Source organism: Eptesicus fuscus, chromosome 2 (genome assembly GCF_027574615.1).
Source record: "Eptesicus fuscus isolate TK198812 chromosome 2, DD_ASM_mEF_20220401, whole genome shotgun sequence".
Classification (NCBI taxonomy): Eukaryota; Metazoa; Chordata; class Mammalia; order Chiroptera; family Vespertilionidae; genus Eptesicus; species Eptesicus fuscus.
In genome coordinates, this window is record NC_072474.1 from 47,215,734 (window position 1) to 47,231,778 (window position 16,045).

Here is a 16,045-nt window from a genome sequence, read left to right on the forward strand (position 1 = left end):
TTCTGGACAATTATATCCACCAGACACAGCCTTTGTCCCCCAAACACCGCATTCACTGGGCACAAACTTGTTGACCTCATACGTAAGTCAGCTTTTCTTGAACCCTCATCTGAACAAACATTTATTTTAATCTGCGGATATCCCGTGCGGCGTCAGGAAGGGCCGGCTTGGGCAGTGCTGGCTCAGTGAGTTTGCCACCACGCCACAGATTTCGCTTCCTTTTTCTCCTCTGGGTTTAAGAAGTGAGACAAAAAAGTAATTCCTGCTAGTGTCGGAGACAATGCAAGGGGCTCCAGACTCTATTCCAGGAAGCTGGTTTCAAGGTAACAAAGAGACCGCGGAGAGCAGAAAGCAAGCCTGGCAACACCGACACGGAGGTGTCATTAAGGTAACCTCGGGCGGGGAGACGGGGGAGCCGGCCGGGCCGAGGCTGGGGACCCGCAGAGCCCGAGGCCAGACCAGGGGCGCGGCGCCCTCGCGTGGTCGCGCGCGGGAGTTCGCCCCGGGGGGAGTGTGCCACCACGTGCTGCAGAGGCGGGGACAGGGTCATCCGCCTCTTATCTGAAAGGGTGCAGGGCGCGACAGCAACAAACAGGCGGTCAGGCGAGGCGAGAGGTTAGCAGGTTAACCCGGTCCTTCCTTAGCAGCTTGCCAAGGGCAGAGATCTGGGAGAGGGAGGGTCCCGCGTAGACGCTCAAACCCCGGGACGCCGAAAGGGACTGCGCGTCCCGTCCCTTTTGAGCTTGCTCCGAGGGACTTGGGCCGAAAGCCAGGAAGAGGAGGTGGGGTTCCCCAGCGAGTGCGGTTTTAGTTCTCCTTCAGAGCTGTCGGCGGTGTGGGCTTGGTCTGCGGGAGGAGCCTGAGTCCCCGCACTGTAAGCAAATCCCGGGACGTCTGCAAACCTGGCTACGGGGCAGCTGGCCCCGTGCCCGGCCGGGCGTCCGAGGGCTCCAGCCACACAGTCCTCCCGGGGCCGGCCGGCGGGTGGCCGGGGGCCTTTATCTCTGTTCCCCCTTTGTCCTCTTTATCTCAGGCTCTCCAGGAGGCCCGGGGCCCGCTCTGCCTATCGCTCCCCACCCCCCCCCCCCCCCGCCGCACCGCCGCTCGCCGCACCGCCACTTCAATGCCCCGCAGGTCGCCGGCTGCTCTTCTTCCGAAGGCGGCGGAGGACGAGGGGCGCCCCGTGCCACCGCTGACTCGGACCGGCGCCGACGCCTGACCCGCACGCCCTTGGGCATCGATGCCGGTGCGCCCCGCGAGTCCCCGTGCGCCCCCGCCCGCTTCGGGTCTGCGAGGAGCAGGGCCGTCCAGGATGGCCCCAGGCCGGGCGGTGGCCGGGCTCCTGCTCCTGGCCGCAGCGGGCCTCGGAGGGGCGGCGGCGGCGGCGGGGCCCGGGCTCGCCTTCAGCGAGGATGTGCTGAGCGTGTTCGGCGCGAACGGGAGTCTGTCGGCGGCGCAGCTCGGGCGGCTGCTGCAGCGGCTGGGAGCCGGCCCGGCGGAGGGCGCCCCGCAGCCCGCGCCGCTGCACTTCAACCAGGTAGGGCGCCGCCCGGCTCTCCGCGCGGTCCCTGGGCGTCCCCGGCCCCCCAGCCGTGCGGGTGGGAAAGTGCGGGAGGACGAGTTGCGGGACCTGTTTCACGTGGGAAGCGGCGACTGGTGGTACTTGATTTCCACCAGACCGGGCTCCTTAGCCAGGGTTCAAGGGCTGGCGGGGTGGAGGAGGGAGCCAGAAATTGCAGTCGATGAGCTGAGTAATCAGACGCTTGTGAATATAAAATTTTATAGAAAAGTTTATAAAGTAGTTTCAGGCGGGAAGCCCCTTAACAGATGCCTTTTCTTTCTTTCTATTTTTTTTTTTTAAAGCACAGAAACGGCGTATTTAAATCCTCCCAGCAAAAATAGGGGCTCACATGCCGCCCTCCTTAACCGTTGCTTGGCAGGTAACCACTGCCAACGGGACATAACGCAGTTCTGCTTTTTCTGTGTAGGTTTACACGGGGCGTTCAGTTTACCTGAGGAGACTCACTGTACAGAGAGCAATGAAGATGATGGCTGTGAATCAGTTTCAACACGATGATAGTATAGATTGTTAGTTATTTACAGAATGCATGTTCTGTGATTATTTCTTAACATTGTGAAGTAATAAGCACAGTGCGGTTTCTGCATCCTCCCCACTTTTTAAAAGTGTTAACTCTGTGCCTTTTTTTTTTTTTTCCTTCTCCGTCTGCTCTTGTTCCTGGGAGAATGGATGAGGAACAGTATAGTATGCAGTCTTTTCCATATTATTTCTCACTTCTAGCTCATGTGTGTGCTGCAAAAACGGTTGTGGTTCAAGATGTTTGGGGAATGCTGCACGCTATACTCCACTCTTGGAAATTTAACATTTCCTAATGTACCTGACCTTAGATCACCGTTAGGGAAACTTTAATCAGATGAGCTCCTTGCTAAGAACATTATAGATAGGAAGACGTTCTTTTTTTTTTTTTTTTTGGTTGGAAATACCTTGCTCCAATTAAAACACACGCTGCCCAAGAAGAACCTTGTGATGCCATGTGTACCAGAGGGTGACCTCCCTTTGAACTAGAAGGGTTTTGTGGTTCACTTATGCATGTTCTCCAATAAACTATAGTTCTGGCTCCGGCATGGTTTAATTAAACGTTTGCTTTAATGTCTAAGACATATGTTAGCAAAACTGAAATTCCCACATATTATATTAATATTTGGAAAAGAAAACAAAGCAAGCAACTTCCTAAGTATTTTCTGCCTCGTTGCAGTCTCTTCAAGTAGGGCAGACAACTGAGCTGACTAAAGGGTTTCTGGGTAGCAGTAAGGAGGGGTCATATGCTTGGAAAGAAGCTGGGGGACTTGCAACTGCCTATCTGTAGCCCACACATTGTTTTGACTTAAATTATCTCCTTATCTCGCAGTGTGTGGAGGTGTTGATGAATTTTAAAGAGACAAAAGAGCTCTGAGCCACCTCTTGGCAAAGACTGGAAAATATGTCTAATTTATTTTTAAAAATTGGTTAAGTTTATTAGTAGTATGATTTCCAGTTTGCGAGTTAGTAGGATTCCTCAATAGATACGTTATAAGCATGCTGACACCTTGTTTCTCCTTCTCACATTTGCACCTTTACCATCATTATGGCCTCTGAGGGCACCAACAAGGAACAGGAAGAAGCCTGTGATTTGGAAACAAAGGGAAGCCAAAGAAAATTTATCACTTACTCAGGCCTAACAAATAACAATGTGAAGTTCTAGAAAGGCCTGATGAAAACAACAATCATCAAACAAAATGCTGACAAATGAAATAGTTTCCAGAAGAATCTATTAATTTGTTCACATTCATATTTGTTCCCGCAGGAAACCATCCAATTTGGAGCAAAATTTAGACTCATTAGTACCTGCATACCTGAACTAATGCAACTCAAGTCTCCTCACCTGTAACAACGTAAAATAGATAATGTATGGGCCTATTGTGAGAAGCTTGATTTCCTGACTTTGAAAAAAGGTTGAAAAATTAGAATTTATTTCTATGGGTCAGGGATTTATTGACTCTTCTATGGGATCTGTTCACAAATGACCTTGTTCCTTCAGATGAGGGCTGTGATATTTCTTAGGTGAGCTTAACTCAGATTATAGACTCTTGTACTCTGGAGATTTGTTAGACATTTTGGAAGGGTTTCTAATATTTTTTTCAGTATTCCTAAGCACTATTAAAGTGACTTGTTGCTTTGGGACATCAAAGTGATTTAAGTTCAAACTGGTGACAATAGAACTATTGAGTTTATTGTTTTGCTTCATGGCCACTGAGGGTCCAAAGATCAGGTAGAAGAGAGGGCCCCAACAGTGAGAGGAGATAACTCTTAGTTCAGTGGGAGGGGATGGGGCATAAATCATCTAAGTCAGGGATTTCCTAGAATACACAGAGAAGCCCCAACTGAATGCATTCTTTGGGTGATGAATTTAGGGAATTAAAATGGCCCCACGGCTTGATTATGCAGATGTTCCTCTCACTCTCCAACTGTTCTTTTCTCTTCATTTCCTCTTCCAAACACCTCACCTCCAAGTTCTTGCTATAGACACTGATTAAATAGACTGATAAAAACGAAGATCCTCATTCTCCAAATTATCACACTAAACTGATTTTAATAAATCAGTCTCCCAGCGAGGGTTATTGGGGTGCTGGAGAAGTGGGACTGGGTGTGGTAGGTTGGCCTGTGAGGCAAACTGTTTCACACCTTCACTCAACCTCATCCTTCGCTTCTCTCTCTTAACTTTCTTTTTTCTTTTGATACATAATTTACAGCATATCTCCTGCATCTGTTCCCCCTTTTGACATTCCTGTCACCTGCTTGTCTGAACATTGTTTGTAAAAACTTCTTTCAATTCACGTTCCATCCTCCTAAGGCAATACTTGGAGTACGCCTATCTTCTTTCATCCTGAGCCTGGCATTCAAGGCCCTGCACCTCAAGGTTGACCCTGAAAAGTCTACCTGCCTCTCCAGACCCAGACCTCGCTAAAAACTATTCACTCTTCTGTGAGTTCACTTTATATTTTGCTCAACCACTTTCTAGCTTATTCTCTTCCTTATACCCTTTCTGTTTCCAGAGTATTAAAACCTTCCCAGGGTATAATAGCCAGCACTGATAGGCTGTTTTCTCTCTCTTTTTGAATAACTGAAATGTTTTTTATTATGATAATGACACTTAATTAGTCATGTGTTCAACAAATATTTTGAATGACTACTGTACTGTAATTAGAGTGGTCATTTTAAAGTACAAATCTGATCATATCACTCATCTTAATAAAACAATTACATTCCTTCAAGATAAACTTCAAACACTTTAATGTCGCTTAAGCCCTGATATGATCTAGTCTCTGCATCTTCCTCAAGCCTTATCCTTTGCCAGTACTGCAGTCTTAGTGGACTGCCTATAGCTCCTGGTTTCCCATATACATCTGCTTCTGCTTCAGGTATTGGTTTATACATTACTTTTTCTGAGAGGCCTTTCCTGGTCTAGTCAAGGGTTTAGCTGCAATTATATTATAGATATGTAAATAATTTAGTAAGTATTATAATTTTCTGTTTATATGTCTACACCCTTCCAAATTCCTTACCACCCCACAGTTTTAAACAAGTCGAACGGAATGACCTAACTTTTCTGTCTAGAGCAGTGATGGCGAACCTATGACACGCGTGTCAGCACTGACACACGTAGCCATTTCTGATGACACGTGGCCGCTGAGGCGGCCGCATGCCGAGGATGAAACAGTTGCTGCTCCTGAGGATGAAACATTTGCGAAATAATGTTTTTTTCCTCAAAGTGACACACTACCCGAGTTATGCTCATTTTTTTGGCGAAGTTTGACACACCAACCTCAAAAGGTTGCCCATCACTGGTCTAGAGGTTAGTGTAGTCCCTGGTACATAACATGTATTCATTATGTATTTTGTGAATGAACACGTGAAGATTGCTTAATATGAGTAAGATTATTTGGGCCCTCACATGACTTGACAGTTCACTGGGGGAGGTATGCTGTATGCACACTTAACTATAATGCATGATGGGATGATGTAATTAAAGAATTACAAAAGAAAGTGGAATGGGATCAGACTTGTGTTTTCAGAAGATTCATTTGCATGAGCGAGTGGAAAGTGCTGGAGTGGGTCAGGATGGGACTAAGGAGGAAACTGCAGTGGTTTGCATGAGATGCAATGATTGTTTGAACCTGGAGACAGCCAGTAGGAAGCATAAAGGCTCTGCCTTTTTCTGGAAGAGCCGGCATGGCTGAAGAGTAGGCAAAAGAGCCCCAAGATAAATACTTTCTGCTTCAGTCTTTTGCCTGCAATGGTCATTTAACTATTATTAGATCTTTTTCTTCATTAGCTTCTGGCTTGAGGACTTCAAGGGGGAGAGGCAGCGTTTCTTCCTTCTTGGTTCCTTCCTTCCTTCCTTCCTTCCTTCCTTCCTTCCTTCCTTCCTTCCTTCCTTCCTTTCTTCCTTTCTCTCTCTCTCTCTCTCTCTCTCTCTCTCTTCTTTTTCTTCTTTTTTTAATGATTTATTTATCAATGATTCAAAAGCTATTTTTGTATCTGTTAACATAATATTACAACTAACATAGTCTGGAAGCGAGAGTTTTAAATGTCATACAAATCATAGTGGCCTCAAACTATTTGAGGCTACTTTTTAAAGGCCTGCTATACACCTTTGGAGGAGTTCATCATTAAGGCTAGAGGTTGTAAAACCATACTTCAAGTGCTCTTCTTAATCACTGTTGCCTTTTTTGTTCATCTTTAAGCCAGCTGTGATTAGCTTATGGTGGCTTTTACCTTGTAATGTGGCTGATGAAGGGCTTGTGCTAGGTATGGGAGAAATGCAAGATGAGATATGTAGAGGGAACAGAAAGGAAGGGCATTTAGCTCTGCTGAGAGGGGTGGGGTAAGGGAAGGCTTTCTTTGAGAAGTGATGTATTCGAGGCAGAGGGAACAGCCTGGATCAGCATGAGCCATGATCCAGAGGCTTTAAACAGTAGGTAGCTTCAGAGAACTATTTGTTCAGTGTTGCTGAACGTAAAGATGGCAAAAATGGTCTTAAGAGCTTTTTTTAAAAGTGTGTGTGGGGAGGTGGCTGTTGAGTTGTTAAGGAAACAAACAAGCTAACCTGAGTTATGAGGCTCCTGTCCAGAAGAACACCTGTTCTTACACATGGATGTAGTAATCTTGGTCTCAGATCCTTGCTTTCCCTTCTGGCCGGTAGAGTTTCTGATGAGAAATCAGGTGTCAGCCTTATGGGAACTCTTTTGTAGGTAACAGTTTTCTTTTCTCTTGCTGCCTTTAAGATTCTCTCTTTGTCTTTAATTTTTGGCATTTAAATTATGATGTGTCTGGGTGTGGGCCTGTTTGGGTTCTTTTTGCTTGGGGTTCTCTGTGCCTCCTGAACTTGTATGACTTTTTCCTTTACCAGGTTAGGGAAGTTTTTTGCCATTATTTCTTCAAACTCATTCTCTATTCCTTTCTTTCTTTGTGCTTCTTCTGGCACACCTGCTAATCTAATATTGTTATGTTTCACCTTGTTCCACAGCTCCCTTAAGCTGTCCTCCTGTTTTTTAATTGCTGTTTCTTTTTGGTTCTTTGATTGAGTGATATTTTCAACTCTGTCTTCTGATTCACTGATTCGATCCTCAGCTTCCCCTAATCTGCTATGTATTCCTTCCAATGTGTTCTTTATTTGTGCTATGTCATTCTTTATCTCAGACTGTTCTTTTTTCATAGTTACTATGTCTTTTTTCATGCTGTTGAGCATCTTTACCATCATTACTCTGAACTCTGTTTCAGATAAATTTCTTATCTCTGCTTATTTATCTCTTCTTCTGGAGAATTCTCTAGTTCTTTCATTTGGGGGTTGTTTCTTTGTCTCCTCATTTTGACTGTCTGTTTGGGTTTGTGACTATGTATTAGGTAGATCCTCTACACCTCTTAATCTGTAGTGCAGGACAGTGGTAAAGGCTATTTATGACTAATTAGACCAGGCAAAGACTCAAAGCCTCCAGAGACCACCTCTGCCTACAGACTGATAGGCTTGCTTACAGACCCCAGGCAATCATCCTTAGGTGTGGCCAGAGTTTTTTTCAACAGGGTGGGACAGTTGCTTCTCCCTGGAGGCTAATTGTTATTTTTATTCTCTTAAGTGGCTTCAGGGCAAGGTGTTTTCCAATAGTATGTGCCAACTGTCTTCCCCCCAGGCAAGGCAGATGTCTATGTGGGAAAGATATCCTCTACTGCCTGAGGAAATGACTGAGCTTAGGAAACTTGGGATGTCTGCCTTCTGAGCTCTATCCCCTGGATCCCCAGTCCTGGCTTCTGCTCTCACAGCTCCAGTCCACTTCACTTTTACTCTGCCAGAGCACAAGGTGGGTGACTCCACAGGGAATTTTGTGCATTGGCCCTTTAAGAGGGTGCCTGAATTTTCAGTGGTCACTCCCTGGCAGATAGCACCCCACTGCTTTTCACAGCCAGATGTTATGTGGGTACCCTTCTCAGTTATGGAGCTCTCTGCTGGGGAGCCCAGCCTGGGGATTAGATCCCAGAGTTCTCAGTGGCAATTCCCCACAGCTGAGATATCTCTCTGAGACTTCAGTTGCCATCTGTGGGTGCCCAGCCAGCCCTTTCTCACCTCTGCTTCTCCTACCAGTCTCTAGGCAGTCTCCACTTTTGGTCCTTGGGTACCAGGGTTCTTTCCTGTGAGTTTTCTGTTGATTATTCAGGAAGCCTTTCTGTATTTTAGTTGTAATTTCATTTTGTTCCTGGGAGCATGTCCGTGCAGCATCCACTTACTCTGCTACCATTTTTAATCCTCCACTCTTGGTTTATTTCAATGGATGGCCAGGCTAATGGCATGTAGCAAACAGAGGTTGCCATCTACTGTGGATTTTCCTGGGGTGGGGTAATGGTGGGTTAGATGAAGGGGCTTCTGGGAAGCACTGACCATGGACAAAGCAGAGAAAGAGCATCTGGTCTTTTGTAGTCTGTATTCTGAGAAATGGTGGGGGTAAACCTTTTAGGGATGCCTTCCAGACCACTTGTTCAGATGAGGACCTGGAAGGGTGGGACAGAAAGGTGGGGCATGAGGGCAAGGTTACACTTGGGTCTCTGGCCATTTTTTCTTCAAGACAATGGACCTATTCTGATCTGTTAAATCCTGTCATTGAAATTGACTGTATATAGTGTAATCGTTGTTTTCAAGAGGTTTTGGGAAAATGAGGGATATTCATAAATCATTTGTCTATGATGCTGTCTGGTGGCAGGGCAAAGGTGTAATGGCCAATTGTAAGGAGACAGAATCTTTGGACCAAAAAAAAAAAAAAAATGAAGCAGGCATACTTGATAGAATCTAACAGAATTTATTAGACAGCAGTTTACTTAGGGGAAGATTGGGTTAGAATGGAAAAGATGACCCAACAGTCTGCACAGATTATTCTTCACCTACAGACCCCTGCTATAGTACTTTAGTTTTTATAGTATAACTCAGGTTCTAATGATTGACAAGATAAAGGGACAAAGAATGCTGTAGCTCCAGGGGGCATACCTCCTGGGGGGTCTTATGATAGATGATTTCATATAATCGATACTGTTACTGACTTGATACTTATCTCAGTTGTCATGCCAGTCCAGTTATACTAACAAAAATATTTATAGTTACATTTTAAGGAACATACAACATCAACTAGAAATCTTTGATGTACTTGCTAAGGATGGTGAGGTTGGTCAAAGGTCACAGCATGGAACTTAAAAATGAAATAAAATCGGGGACCCAGAGATGGAGCTGGTTTTGTTTCAGTCTACATCCATACAGATGTCAGGAGCTCAGTTTGCCTCCAGGTCAGGTATGATTGGAATCTGTATGGGAAAATGTCCTTCATTCTTTCCATACCTAACTCCCAAGCTTGCACCTTTGCCTAATACCGAGGAGTCCCATTGACTCTTCCTACATAACATAGCAAGGAATTACCAATCTTTTTCTATGTGACATAACCTTTTTAACCAGTTTATTTGTATTATTATATTTCATACTTACTGTATAACAATCTTATGACAAATGTACCATTATTATCTTCATTTTATACATGAGAAAAATGAGGTATAGAGAGGTTCAGTAACTGGACCAATGTTATACAACAAGTGGTAGAACCTCAGGCAATCCTAAACATGTGCTGTAGTGGATTTTTTGAATTATAGGCTAGACAATTACACCCTTTGTAGCTGGGACAACTGTGACCTCAGATTTTGAACTACGGGTAGAAGTTACTAATCATCAACCGCTTATCTAACTTGACTGCTCAGTCACATTAAGAGAACAGTGCTGACTACAGAAACGCCACTAATGATGATGGATCCTTGTGCTCAGAGAGCTTATTACTTAATTGAGAAATAAGATAGAAACTTGAAAAAAAGTATACCAGGCGAAACTGCAGTAGGTAAGTGGTGATCACTGAAACACATCAATGGATGGCCAGGCTGTATGGGATTTTAGTTTAGAAGGACAAGGGATCCTTTTGGGAGATGTCTCACGGAAGAGTTACAAATCAGTCAGTTTTCCTTTGGAGAATTCTGCTTATCTGGTTTGATTTGTAATATATTCATTTATTGAATATCCGCCTGTACCAAATATATTTCTACTATTAATCACAAGATGGATTTTCCTGCGAGTTACATGAACTCTTTTTTATAGAATGACATTTTCTTTTATTCTTTCTTATATGAGGAATTTTTTTTTTTCAGAGAAAATATATTGGCAGCAATAGTTTTCCTAATTCTGAGTTCCTCAAGTTTTCCTAGATAAAGCCATATTAACTAGATTTCATCTATGGATAGACTTCAGATATGAGAGAAACACTTATGTCTAGTGTTAAAGCATTCAGTCCTGCCCGCCGGTGTGGTTTAGCAGTGGAGTGTCGACCCAGGAACCAAGTGGTCACCGGTTTGATTCCCAGTCAGGACACATGCAGGGGTTGTGGGCTCGATCCCCAATGGGGGGCTTGCAGGAGGCAGCTGATAGATGATGTTCCTCTCTCATTGATGTTTCTATCTCTCTCCCTTCTTCTTTCTCTAAAAATCAATAAAACCATATTTTTAAAACAAAAAGCAAAGAAAAAAATGATTCAGTCCTGTTCTCACTCTTATTCTAGAAGGATTCTGCCAGTGAATTCACTCTCTCTTCTGCAGCATAGAGTGTAAAGCCTCCTTTATCATGTTGAGAAGCAACTGCATCGCTGACGGGGTAACACTGGAGAAAGTGGCCTGTGCCTGGGTGACAGGGAATGAGTGGTAGCAGTGAGGGAAGAGTAGGTGAGCAGAGGACTCTAATGGAGTTACTAACTAGCTGTAGGCAAGTCATTGCTGCTAGTCTGAGCTCTCTCACAATTACTGTAAAGGAAGAGGTAATTTTTTCTCCTTAATTGGGTTAGTTAGGTCTTTGTGTCTCTCTAGGGATGTTCAAAGTAGAGTAGCTGGGTGGGAGACTTGCAGTTTTTTTGCTTTCCACTGTTTACCCCCCTACTCCTATTTCCTGATGACACCCATTGGGAGATGGTGAGGGGCTGGGGCTTCATTCCCCTGTCCTAAAACCCATTACTCTTCAACTTTGCTGTAGTTTAAGGTATTTTTTTCTTTAAATTTAATGTACATTTAAATCCCCTGTTACCAATTTCTTATCAATATCAGTAGGAGTTGGGGGAGAAAAAACAGGGATATAGATGGGAACAGAAAATAAGGCTTGAAGTTGAGAAGGCCTGACATTCCTCAGGGAAAGGAACAGAAAAGCAGCCCCTAATGAAGGCAGCTTGATGTTGTTGGGAGTAAGAGTTTGTGAGTTACTTGTATACAAAGTGGCATTACCTCAAGGGACTGTCCATATTTCTTACTAAGTGCAAACAGTTAATATTAGGATCGTTTACAATGCAACTTATTAAAAAAAGAGAATGTTACTAAACTCTAGACAACCTCAGAAACTATGTTGTTTTCAGAGTTTTCCCATTTTAAATTCCAGATAATGGTAGAATCTTGTTTGTAATTGAAACTAATTTATTCTCAAACTATTCCCAGTTGTCTGTTTCTGGGAGCCAAATGGGTTCATTGATCTTGACATTTATTTCATCAAGAGATGAAACTATCATTGAATTACTTTTGTGATGATGGGATTTAGAAGCATAGAAAATCTTCAGAATGGAGCCTTGTGGAATTGGTTTCTGTCTCCTTCCAAAGATCCTCTGTTGTCTTTTTTTGGTCTGAAGTTTAAGGAGAACAAAAACAAAAATTTGTGAATCCAGATCAATGGTGTTAACCTAAAAAGTAGCATTATGTCTTCCAAGTCCAAATATTTAACATCTTGACTTCTTCATAACTGACTGAATAAAAGAAAACAACAAAAACACACATACAGTGAGCCCTAAGGGTTTAGTTCTATGAATCTAATTAAAAAACAACTTAGTTATCATCAATTTATTTGGTGAACTTTTTAGATCTCTAACTATAGAGAATACACCATAATGGTTAGCAAATTGGCTTCTGGAATCAAAGAGATCTGGGTAGAAATTCCAATCCTGTCACTTATAGCTGGGAAATCACAGGCAAGTGACAACCCCCTTGATCCTTAATTTTTACATCTGTGAATTGAAAAAATGAACCTTACTCATAGGATAGTTGCTTAAATTAAAAGTGAGAACAATAATAACATGCACTGAGTATTCACTATATTTTAGGCACTTATAAATTTAGTGCATTACATATAGTAACTCAAGCAAATAAGATATATATTTTTTCATTAACCATATTAATTCAAGTAATAAATTATAAATAAGAAAGACAATATATGTAAAGTACTTAGCTTCATGCCTGGCTCACGTTAGCATTTTCATTATCATTATAATACTGTGTTCCTTGATATAGCTATACTACCCTTAACAAAATTGTCTAAGATTTGAGCACTTTAGGGTCAGTCAACTTATAGAGGAAGCACTGCTATAGAAAGACAGCTGAGGTTAATGAAATAAAAAGTTCAGTGAGAAATATATCAGTTCAGTGACTTTGTTTTCAGTGTTAGTTTCCATGACGATTCTCACCTTGAGAAAGGTTTTTACGATTTGCCTCTACTTCCCTTTCATCAAATAATAATAATGAATTTTTGAAAATGTAAACCTCAGATTAGCAACCAATGAAATAATTTGAGTATTTCAATATGTGCTGAAATTATAAACATTCTCTCTCTTCCAACAGGACTTCGGAAGCTGCGTTTAGGAATTGGCTCCAAAGTTTATATCACTATTGAAATGTGAATGGCTGAGAGTCCATATTATAGTTCTAGAAATCGGTATCATTGTGGTTTTGAATTTAGATTTACACTAGGACCTCTGTATGGGTTTTGCAAGCTGAAAGAATCCAGAGCACTCCATGTTCAGCTGACCTTGTGAGTTGGTAAAGCAGATAAGAGAACAGGAGCCACTTTGGTCTCCCTGGGAGCAGTGAGATGCGTCTCCTCAGGGAAAGAGAAAATTAGCCCGTGTGTTAGATGAAAGGGGGCGGTAAAGTCAATAGGCCGATTCTGGGTGACAGATCCTGCCATATGTGTATATTGAACACATGTGCTAGAAAACACACAGATCTATTTGTGAATGGGTGCCTGTAAAGGATACCAGGCAACTGAGTTTGTATATCAAATCATGTTGCATTGCAGTTTTCTTTAGGAGTAGGCATCTCAGAATCTAGGTATATGCTACACCTATACATATTCATGAGAAAAGCTAGACACTGACTCTTTCTAATCTTGGGATGAATGGCATTTAAGTAAGTGTCTGGGTAGGGCCTTCAGGCTAGCAGAGGAAGCAGGTCCTGCCCTAACAGGTATGAATTCCGATTCCATTTCCTCACCTTCCAGTCACGCTTGAACATATTATGGTGTGGCTGTCCCCAACACTTCCTTGAAATTCTTCTACAGGACTTCCCTCTAAACCTTCTTATTGCTAAATTTCGATAGTGTTGAACACGCCTACTTGAAACACACCCTTTTCTTGTCTGTAACTGTGTCTACCTCATTTTTCTTACCTTTGCCCATCATTCAGATATTGGTGTGTTTTAGGGTTCTATCTCAAACCCTCTTGTACACTCTCTCTGAACAACCCTGGTCACCCCTGTGCCTACAGTTATCACCTCTCTGTAGATGTTTTCTAAATATGTTGGCTTGTTCAGATTTCTCTCATGAGGTTCACTTCGCACATCCTATTGACTATTGATGTCTAACGTTCTCTTTTCCCCAACTCAATGAGTCTAAACCTGCCCCAAATGGAACTCATCAGCTCCATGCTTTTTCCATCAAAACCTTCTGGTACTCTTGTCTGAGGCTTTGTTAAAGGTTCAGGAAGAAATAAAAAATGAATATGTCTATCCTCTCTAGATGTTCATGATCTTACCATTTTTATGAGCAGATGATAATGCATGAAAGCATAGAATAAGTGCTAAACAAATAAATATGTTGGTGTAGGAGTCTGGAGAGGGAGGGGTGAGCATAGCAATAGGAAGGAGAGGAGATGTGGGCCCATGTAGGGCAGATAGCAGCTGGAAACTTTGAGAGGAGGCATATCAGAACTCTAGGTGGGGGACATGGGCCGTGCAAAGTCACAATGACTGTAAAATACAAGACTTATTGGAACTGTTTGGTTAAGGTAGAGTTCAAGTATGCTTTGGAGGACAGTAAAGGGAGTGAAAGACTCAAGACAGATAGTTAAGGTTCTTCAGTGTTAAGACCTTATACTCTTGGTAGAAAGAAAGCTCTCTCTCTCTCTCTCTCTCTCTCTCTCTCTCTCTCTCTCTCTCTCTGTGTGTGTGTGTGTTGGGGATGCAATGTGAGAGAAGAGTGACAAAGGCAATGTTTCTGTAGAAACAATCTTGTAGGCATGTAGACTAAACTGGATGAGACGCGTATTAGATAAGATTGACTGGAAGCTCCTGACTCGCCAGTTAGGTGGTATATAAGGGGCTGTTTGTGTGTCATTCTTATGTGTCTTACCAAACCTTTGGGATTCAGGACGCTTGTGTACTTTTAAAAATTATTGAGGACACCAAACAACTTTATTATATGTGGTTTATATTTACTGATATTTACAATTATGGAAATTAATGTTGAGAAAATTTAAAAATATTTATTTATTAGAAATAGCATTAATAAACCCATACCATGTTAACATTTTATGAAAAATAAGTATTTTCCATGACATAATAATTAGTGAGAAGAATGGCATTGCTTTACATTTTTGCAAATCTCTAATATCTGGCTTAGTAGAAAACAGTCTCATATATGCTTCTGCATTCAATCTATTGTGACATATGTCATGTGGCCTTTGGAAAAAGGAAAATGCAATCTTAGTATTATTTTGAAAACAATTTTGACCTTGCATATTTTCTAGGGAACACACTTTGAGAACCACTGTGTTAAAGGATTGTTACATAGTTGGGCCTGTGATGGACAAGGCCTTTCCTTGCAGAGATGAGATGGCTCTAGAGGATGAGCTCACTCCTTGTGGCATCCGCCCCAGCCCTGAGTTGAAGAGGCATTCCTTCCACACCTTATCCCCAGAGGCACTGAGTGGGAGGCCCTTGGTGAGCGGCTAGGCCAGAAAGGCCTCTGGTGCATTACATATAGAATGCCTGTGGAGCTATATCACAGCTGACACTAAGTAGGGTGGCCCTTGCCCCGTGAGGCAGGGCAGGGGCAGGAAGTCAAGAATGCAGACTGAGGATCTGTGCTCTGACGCTAGGCCATGCTTTATGGTGAGGGGCCCTTGAGAAACTGACTGTGGAATGGAATAAGGCTGAGGAACTTGTCAATAGCTGTGGTAAACTCAGAAAACTTTGCAAACCTTTTTAAAAAGTGTGTAACAGCTTTTACAATTTTGTTTTCTTTGTAAAATTAAAAAATAATCCTAGCCTGTCTTAATTGTGTTTGGAGGAACACGATAAGAGTTTTAACCCTCCTCCCTCCATGCTTTAACTTAATTTTTCTAATTGAAATAAGGACACATGCATATTGTCTAAAACTTTGGCAAATCCAGAGGAGCAGAAAGGAAAAAATAAAAATCACCCATAGTTTCACCACCCAGAGATAAAACTGTTAACATTTTGAAGAATGTATCTCTAGATTTTAGTTAACCTTGTTTATAGTATGGTGTCATTCTATACATATTGTTTCAGAATAATTCTTTTTCCCTTAACAATGAATCCTAAAACACAACATCTTTCTCTTTTGAATAGTATATTTAGGAAAGGTACTTTTTGCTTCCTCATAAGGAAGAGTTTTGAGAGTGAATGTGAGTGTGCAAATGTGTGTGCATGTGTGTATATACTGTGGGTAAGAATGCACCCACACTATAGTGGCTTCAGTAAGCAGTGTTAGAAACCTGAAGGAAAAATGGAAAAATGCATCTTGGGAAACAGAGGTGGGATCCCTTGATTAAGAGGGAAAAAGTTCAAGAGAAGTTTGGTAGATGGTAATTC

The 16,045-nt window shown here is 42.6% G+C and overlaps 1 protein-coding gene across 2 annotated transcripts in view; it reads left to right on the plus strand.

Moving 5' to 3' along the window:
* Window positions 1-788: 788 nt before the first annotated feature.
* Window positions 789-16,045, plus strand: part of SLC39A8 (solute carrier family 39 member 8) — a 78,531-nt gene continuing 63,274 nt past the window's right edge. The window contains exons 1-2 of one of the 2 annotated variants that reach the window (XM_054727000.1): window positions 789-874; window positions 1,034-1,537. In XM_054727000.1, coding sequence (XP_054582975.1) covers window positions 1,241-1,537 — 297 coding nt within the window. In that variant the 5' untranslated portion in view covers window positions 789-874; window positions 1,034-1,240. Of the gene's footprint in view, window positions 1,538-16,045 lie in introns of both variants that reach the window. The other variant, XM_008156645.3, reaches the window with a different exon arrangement.